The sequence below is a fragment of the Ruditapes philippinarum genome, unplaced genomic scaffold (assembly GCF_026571515.1).
Source record: "Ruditapes philippinarum isolate M1 unplaced genomic scaffold, ASM2657151v2 ctg12045_1_1_1_1, whole genome shotgun sequence".
NCBI classification, from domain to species: domain Eukaryota; kingdom Metazoa; phylum Mollusca; class Bivalvia; order Venerida; family Veneridae; genus Ruditapes; species Ruditapes philippinarum.
The window spans coordinates 29,515-38,700 of record NW_026857528.1 but is presented as its reverse complement, the minus strand read 5'-3'; the positions used below and the strand labels follow the sequence as shown (position 1 = coordinate 38,700).

General features: G+C 38.2%; 1 protein-coding gene across 1 annotated transcript; it reads right to left on the bottom strand.

Moving 5' to 3' along the window:
• Window positions 1-2,037: 2,037 nt before the first annotated feature.
• On the bottom strand, window positions 2,038-8,904 carry LOC132750093 (uncharacterized). Its single transcript, XM_060740032.1, has 4 exons — window positions 8,571-8,904; window positions 7,580-8,407; window positions 2,386-7,422; window positions 2,038-2,134 (listed from the first exon to the last, which is right to left on the bottom strand). The coding sequence occupies exons 1-3, from the start codon at window positions 8,902-8,904 to the stop codon at window positions 2,666-2,668; spliced, it is 5,919 nt and encodes a 1,972-aa protein (XP_060596015.1). The 3' UTR covers window positions 2,038-2,134; window positions 2,386-2,665.
• Window positions 8,905-9,186: the final 282 nt, after the last annotated feature.

Genomic DNA, 9,186 nt, shown 5'->3' with positions numbered 1-9,186 from the left:
GGTAGCTTGATTTAACAAGTCGTCATGCCGACTATTCAAAATGGAGTAGTTTTTTGTACTGATCTTAACACTAAACCAACAGATAAACACCTTTACATGTAATGACACAAAATGTCTTTTCGCCAAGAGACAAATGTGGCGCCGTTATATATCACAACGACGCTAGATGTCGCACTTACCGCTTAATGTCGCACCATTGCCGCTAAATGTCTCAACCACCGCTAAGTTCCGCAACATCATCTGCTATTAAATGTCTCAGTGGTAAAGTTAAATATCGCACGATTTTCACTTCCCGTTAAATGTTGCAACCGTACCGTTAAATGCTGCAAGATGTAAATTCATGTTAAACTAGTAGCTAATGGTGTTACATTCAATTTGTCGTTATGAGAGTTATCTGTTACTTATCATAAGTGAAGTTCATATATCAAAAAAGGGGTATTCCCTTCTATCTGTAAGGAAAGGTTTGCAAAACGAATATTTGTCAACAAATCTACAAATATCACAAAGAAAACAAACATCACAAATCATTAACGGAAACGAAGTTATAATTACTTACATTAATATCAAAACGTATTTTAACAAATAAATGTATAGAAACTAAGATTGACTATATGTAACTGCAATATAATACAAATATAAAAAAATAAGAGTTCCCTTCATACAGATATTTTCTAGAGTAATTCAAGACATAGAAAAATATAGTACACACAGCTACAAAAATTGCATACCTAAGATAAAATGCAAGAAATACTTCCAAATCTTTCATCAACTGCATTTGTAAGAAATAATAATCAACATTCTAGTTTAAATTGAACATACTGTTCAGTTCTTTCAACAGCCGAATTTCCGCATTCTATGTTATTCTAAAAAGAGTACAAATCTCCTGTATGGTATTAAAAGAGACAAGTTCATTGGTGGTAAACGGGACCTCATACAAGGTACACAACTAAGGCACGCGTAAATCGACAAATGTGGTAGAATTTGCTTACTGTAAGCGTTACCAGGGTAACATCTTTTGGGCGAAACAGAGGACACGATTTACAAAATACATTTACTGAACATATAAAAAATACGGACCTAGTACAACGATCAAACACTGCCGCATTTTTAATCCAACAGGCACACAATTCGTTACTTTTCGATTATGGCACTTGAGCAAGTACACGGGACATATACAGTAAAACAATAAATAAATCTATAAAGTTAAGAACATACTGACCTTATTGGGTGAGTACTAATGAATAAAGTTTCGTCACTTCATTGGTTTAATGTGTTTTAAGTCAGTACATTACCACATTCTCTGTATTCAAACTTACAATAACACATTCAAATTGTTAGTATTTATCAGAACAAGCTAACATGTATATACACATACATACAGACGCTGAAAGCATAATCATTACACCTCCCGTCTTCACATGACAGTAAATGTAAGAAATATCTAATGAAACAAAAAAATCACTTTTTCATATCGGTTACCATTAAACGATACACTGCTTAATCCTATGTTATTCATTAATGGGTTTAAATTAACTGACCGGAATAAATTGAAAATGTCATGGAGGTTATTTGTGTTAATGAAGGCTAATACAAAATCTTTCTTTAAAAGAGAATCCATGATTCATCTGTCATACGGTTAATTGATTGGCGAATATAACAATGAGGAAATTGTCGTATTCACTTAAAGAAAAGTATATTTCTATTATTCCCATGCGAGTACAAGGAAATGTACCTGGACAATTTTCTCCTTTTTTGAACACGACGATTGTCTATTTGCATTTATGTACCGACTTCCGAACAATATGTGGTGCTTTGCTTAATCAAATTTATTTTGAACGTATCATCCGTGTAACATGAAGTTAAATAATAACATAAGAAATATGAATTTCTTTTAAAATACTAATTAATTAAATGCAGCATCTGCTATATTTGTACGGCACGCAATAGGTCTCATTTGGCGTTATGGATTTTACCAAAGATTTTATTCCTAATTAAAAGACAAATAAAATACATGTCGGTTTAATTTTCAATAAGCCCAATGTAAATGTGGCTTGTTTGGGCCCTAGAGTAGACAGAAGACGTTTGTTCGTTGAGATTTTATTTTGCGTTCAAGATCTCCGACGTCTCCGTCGAACTGCAAATACAAACATTACACACATATTCAATCACTAGCAAACAACATACATGTAAAAATGGCATACTTATTTAGTTGATTTCAACTCTTAGATAAAATATCCAGATCAGAAAAGATTAACACTTATCGCGAAAACTTATTACATACTACAATTTGACTGTATATTTTCCTACGTATAGTAAATACGAAATAAATGACAACACACATTAAAGTATCAAAGTAAAAACTTGAAGATATGCTAATTAATATACCTCTTTTGGGCTCTATAACGCTCCTATGGATTTACGAAATATGATGGCAAGAAAACAGCGCCAAAAAACGAAGCACGTTTCCAAAGGGAGGCAACTCACACCAACAACTAATAATATGGAACCATATCGTTGTCATCTAGAAATGATTCGAAAATATCGTTGTCATCACTAGCTACACTAACATGGCTCCCCAAAATTAGTGTGGAACTAATTTTACAAAAAAATCAGTCAACTCAACACAATAAAGGCTCCTTGACGGGGCTGAACCCACTATCAGTAATTAAGATTCAGGCGCTTCGTGTAACAATACAAGTTTGTGCACAGGTCTTTCAAGATGCGTTATTGACTTGACTGCTTTACCCTTAGCATCAAAGGAAACAACATTTGTTTTGACGCTCACCTTTCTTACCATACCGTCTGAATCTGGGTTTGCTGTTTCTACTACAGCCATTCTCCACTTATTACGAGGCATATTTTCATCCTTAACTAGGACCACATCATTGACCTTAATGTTACGCTTGGCAGAGATCCATTTAGATCTAACCTGAAGGTTATTTAAATATTCTGTTCGCCATCGGTTCCAGAACTCATTGGCGAGATACTGGATGCGTCTCCACCTTCTACGGGTATATAGATCAGTACTTATGAAATTCCCTGGAGGAGGGAGGAGGACCCTTGTCTTCATGGTAAGTAAGTGATTAGGGGTAAGCGGTTCCGCAGACAAAGGATCATTTAAACTCTCGACCGACAAGGGTCTACTATTTACAATTGCTGTTACCTCACACGCAAAGGTACGTAAAGCTTCATCATCAAGCTGACCTCCGAAATTATGTAAAAGACCTGAGAGTATATTCCTGACAGTGCGTATCTGTCTCTCCCAGACACCGCCCATATGGCTTGCTGAAGGTACATTAAATTTGAACAAAAAGGTATCACAACCCTCTTTAAGTAAGAAATTAGTAATTTTATCATTATTCATTTCTGAGACCGCTTCGCGGAGTTCTCGTTCAGCGCCTACAAAATTAGTACCTCTATCAGACCTTAACTGGCGGATTGGGCCCCTTACAGACAGAAAGCGGCGAAGCGCATTTATGAAAGAATGAGTATCTAGTGTGTTTGCTATTTCAATGTGAATAGCACGACAGGTAAGGCACGTAAACAATACACCGTATCGCTTCAAATCTTTCCTACCTTCCTTAACATGGAAAGGGCCAAAGAAATCTACACCACTATATGTAAATGGTGGTGCAGGATCAACTCTATCAAATGGTAAGTCTGACATCCTTTGGTCTTGTACAGAACCTCGAAGTTTGCGACAGACTGTGCAATGAAAGATTAGATCAGAAACAGCGGAACTACATCCAATTATCCAATAACCATTGCCACGTATTTCGTTTGTGGTTATGCCACGTCCTTGGTGTTGTACACGTTCGTGATAGTACTTTATTACCAGTTTTGTCACATGACATTTCCGAGGTAAGACGATGGGGTGTATAGAACCATAGTTTAATGAAGCATTGTTCAAACGCCCTCCGACACGAATGAGTCCATTTTCATCAATAACTGGACTTAGTCGATAAAGACACGAATCCCTGCCGATAGCAGACTGTTTTGTAGACATTTGACTAAGGAGACATTTGACTTCCCTTTCAAAACTAGTACTTTGTACTTGCCTTATGATTTCTATTTCTGCCTGACGCAAGTCTTCTACTGTGGGGCGCTGGTAAGTCTTTATTGGAAACTCGTGCAAATCAACATTTAGAATTTGAGGCTTTGGTCTCTTTACCAGTCTGTTCATTAACATACGCTTAAAACGTAGACACAAAGCAATTGCTACTTTGGCGTGATTCCAGTCAGAAAAATATTCCAGGCGCTCAAGAATTGAGGAAAAGGGACAAATCTGAACCACTGATGCAAAACATTTTGACCTCAACTCTGGGTCGTTTTCTGATAATGCATGTAACTCCTTCTTTGTAACATGAATGCTTTCTTTTTCCCAAATGAAATCAGGTCCAGTAAACCACTTGGAATTGACTAGCTCTGAAACCATTGCTCCACGGGAAGCAATATCGGCAACATTTTGTGTAGTTTCAATGTATCTCCACTGAGATGGATCAGAAAAGTCTCTTATTTGTTGGACACGATTGGCAACAAACACATGGAATCTCTTAGAATCATTCGAAATATAACCCAACACTACTCGACTATCTGTCCAAAAATGGTGAGTTGCAGCTTCATAATGCAGTTCCTTTTTCAACAGATTGCTAATCTTGATAGAAACAGTTGCTGCGGTAAGCTCCAATCTAGGAATTGTCATGGTCTTGAGAGGAACGACTCTAGCTTTGGCCATAAGGAGTGAACAGTGGATTTTGCCTTCATGGTCTTGAAGTCGCAAGTAAGAGCATTGTCCATAGCCATTAGTGCTTGCATCCGAGAAATGATGAAATTGCACGGAAACAAGATCGCCAAAATCATCAGGTTTGAAACAACGAGTCACTTGCAAGGTCTTAAGATTCTGCAGATCTTCTCTCCATTGCTGCCACTGCATGTAAATGTTATCAGAAATTGGATCATCCCAATCAAAGTTTTCTGCACACATTTGTTGGAGAATCCTCCTTCCTACTAAAGTTATGGGAGAAAGAAGTCCTAAGGGGTCATAGATGGAGGAAACTGTAGAAAGAATACCCCTTCTGGTCAAGGGTTTGTCTGACAATGTAATTTTGAACTGAAATGCATCTGATTGAATGTTCCATTGTACACCCAAAGTTCTTTCAACGGGAAGTGAATCAGCGAAAATGTCAACGTCGGCAAGTCCCTTTGCCCGGTCCTCTAAGGGTATGTGCTGTAGTACTTCCTTAGAGTTACAAGTGAATTTGTGCAGCCTTAGACCACCTTTCTTGCAAAGCTCTTGAGTGCCTTTAATCATGCATATAGCTTCCTTTTCAGTCTTTACTGATTTGAGTCCATCGTCCACATAAAAATTGTTCCGCAGGAAGTCTGCAACATCCTTTCCAAATTCTGACTCATTATCTGTTGCAACTTGTTTTAATCCAAAATTCGCACACGCTGGAGAAGAGGTGGCACCGAACAGGTGGACACACATACGAAGTGTGACAGGTTGTGACATGTTATCGTCTGACCACCATAAAAATTTTAGATAGTTGCGATGGGCTTCATGAACTTTAAACTGGTGAAACATTTGTTCAATGTCACAAACAAAAGCGATTTTTTCCATACGGAAACGACACAATACTCCAACCAGTGTATTTGTTAAATCAGGTCCCTGCAAAAGATGTTTATTCAAACTTTCACCATTTAATGATGCACTGCAATCAAATACAACCCTAAGTTTCCCTGGTTTATGTGGATGAAAAACGCCATGGTGAGGAATATACCATTCTCGACCATCAGATACCAATGCATCAGAATCTGAAACTCTTTCTGCATGTCCTTGCTGTATAAGGTTGTCCATGAACACCTTGTAATAACTTTGGAACTCTTTGTTAGTCCTGAAACGTTTCCTTAGACTTATCAATCGCTGAAGAGCCATTTCTTTGTTACAAGGTAAAGAGGGAGGGTCACCTTTAAAGGGAAGAGGCATTGTATAATGTCCATCATGTTTATGAATTCCCTGACTCATGATTCTCATAAACTGCTTATCTTCCAGTGACACACTAAGACCATTGGCACTTCTATCAATGAAGTCTAGTTCTAGCATACGAATGACATCTATTGGGCCTTCTACCTTTATAGTTGCAGGAAAGGAGAAAGAAACAGAACTTAAATTGTTTGCCTCAGAAATAAGAGCAGATGAAACTTCATGTGTGCAAATGTGATGACTTATACCTATACAATCATCCGAGTTGTCTAACGTTTCACTAGGGTCGACAATACCCACTATGCTCCAGCCAAGATCTGTGCGTTGACCATAAGGTCCGTTTCCAGACGGTGGAATGATCTCCCGTGGCATAAGGGCTCTGGCACAATTATAACCTATAAGAAGTCCAAATTCACATTCAGAAAGAGGCATCAAGTTCCCTGCAATATCTTCAAGGTGGGGCCAAAGTTTGGCTACTTCAGGAGTAGGAATATGATCTCGGTTTCCAGGTATTGTATCTCTGCAGAAGGCATTTGGCAAAGGAATTTTCAAGGTGCTATCAAAACCCCGCACAACCAAGCCACGGACTCTGTGACTCTGAATAGTTTTATTTTCTGCATGCATAGTAGAAAGAACAAGAGACACAGGTGCTCCATAAACACCAAGAGAATCGCAAGTGTTTGAAAGAACAAAGGTGGTGTCTGATTGAGTGTCAAGCAAAGCATAGACTAACACTTCACGTTCAGGAGAGTCACAATGAGATACAAATACAGGGACGATCATAGATGTCTTACAATGAGCACCGGCATTGTTCAATAAAGAAATTCCAGACTGAGGGTTCTTGTCATTGCCTTCATCTGGTTTGTCCTTTTCTGAGTTCTTTAAGTCAGGACCTGATTGGGATTTTTTAAAGTTAACTGCAGAACCATGAAGAGACGTTGGGTGAAATTTAGTACAAGTTTTGCATTTTTTCCTATTCTCACATTTCTTTGAGATGTGACCAGATCTTAAGCACCCAAAGCAAAGTTTATTCTCTCTTGCAAAATCCTTCCGCTCATCTACAGTTTTAGCAAGAAATTTGCGACAAAAATCAAGTTCATGACCGGCTTGACAAAGAGGACAGTTAAACTTAGCATTTCTAGAGTTACCAGCAGTATGAACAGAATTATTATCATTGGTGTTTGAAAGAAAGGAACGACCTTTAAAATGATCCTCAGTTTTTACAACACCTCTAGATTTGCCTCGACCCTCAGGGGCCATCTCTGTTCTAAGGGACTGCAAAGAAGTAATAGGATCACATGCAATCTTAGCCTCCTTATCAACAAAATCAACAAATGTCTTGAAGCTCGGAAATCCCTTTCCATCTTCTTTCCACTGGTAAACAACTCTACCCCATCTGGCAACAACCCAATCAGGTAATTTTGAAATCAGCTTTGGTTCTCACGGGCATCATCCAAATTGAAGAGTATTATGCTCTGCATAGTGGTAATTGTCTCAAAAAAGGGGAAAAACGAAAGGGTTTGCCTCTTTTTTGCAAAACTTTGGGCCATTTTTCTAGACGTTCCCTAAAAGAGTTGCCAATGACGAATGGATCACCAAAACGTTCATCAAGTAGTCTTTTGGCATTTTCATATGTTTCATCAGTGGACAAAAGGAAGTAATTTTCGACTGCTTCCCTTGCATTGCCCGACAGGTACTTCTTGAGGTAATGGATTCTTTCTGAAGAAGGAATATTTCTGTGTTCTATAAGGGTCTGGAATGCGGCCTTCCATCCTGGATATTTCAAGGGGTCTCCACTGAATACTGTAGGTTCAGGGGGAGGCAACCTAGTTAGACTAACTTGTTCGGCAAGCGATTTAGCAAGCTCAATGATTCCTTGTTCAGCGTTAAAACTAGGCACCGGTGCATTAACTGGTAAACCTTGTGAAGAGTAAGTTTCTCTGTGAGAACAAAATGGGCCTTTAGGATGAGACGTGGTACAGGAAGTTGAAAATGCTGGTCCCTCACAATGTGTATGTACAGGTTTGGGATAGAATTCACTTACAGAAGGATTCAGATTTGAACTAGAGATAGTAGAATTAGAAAGTCTGCGAGGAAGACCTAAGACTGGCTGGTCCTGATTTTCTACCTTAATGGAAGGTTCAATAGGATGATTGGTTTGAGATGATTCAAGTCTTTCATCTTTAACAGCAGTGTGTGCGAGAACGTAGTCTTTCGTATAACTGTCTCGGTCGACTGAAGGCAATGTTGGTTTTGCTTCAGACCGGGATGGCTCCTCAAAATCAATGACGTCAGCGTCTATAGCCTCCATATTTGCCTGGGCTAGTTCCAACCCCTTCAAGGCTTTAACACGATCAAATTCCAACTTGGCTTTGGATTCAACATCAAGGTATTTGAGTTTGACCTTTAACTCAGCAGTTTTAGCTGCAAGGTAAGATTTGTTTGATAGTAATGAGTGGTGTGAAGAACTTTCAGAACCTTTGCTTTTGTGTGAATGTTTTGAATTAGAAGAAGAACAAGAACGAAATTCCACACTTGCCACCTTCAACTCACGAAGAATTTCAGAGGTATTGGCCAAAAGCCTTACTATGGTCCGCCTCAATTGACTCATATCTTAGCCTAATATTATCTAACTCGTCACATTGTGGTAACTCACTTAATTCTGTATACTTATTGCTTAACTCATTCATTATATTGACTAAATTGTCGCGTTCCTTTACTATGAGTTTTGAATCTTCCGTGTCTGATAAATGTATATTTAACTGTTGAGAACAACGATGCCAGCGTGATATCAAAGACCTAATGTCGCGTACGTAATTATCAGTTTTCCACGCAAGACCCTTCTCAGTAGGAATTCTGTCACGTTTTTCAGAAATCTCAATAGACTCTTCCACCTTATCATTCCCCGAACATTCATCCATTTTGCCTATCTTAGGGAGGAGTGTAAGAAACGATACAAAGGTAACGAACAAAAGATGATCACAAGGTACTGAGAGCTCCTTTAGAACTAACAGTACAGTTGCATGTATATGTACAATTGATTTCAAGTTATTTAACTATTTCATGATGTGCAAAGGCAATTTCTTTAATGTTAAAGTTGTCGCCCCTTTATGTAATAAAACTGCGGATGACCTAAAAAGGCTAAAAGCAGTAAGAAATGCATCAGGTGAAAAAAGAAAAAAAAAAAAAAATAAAAATAAAAA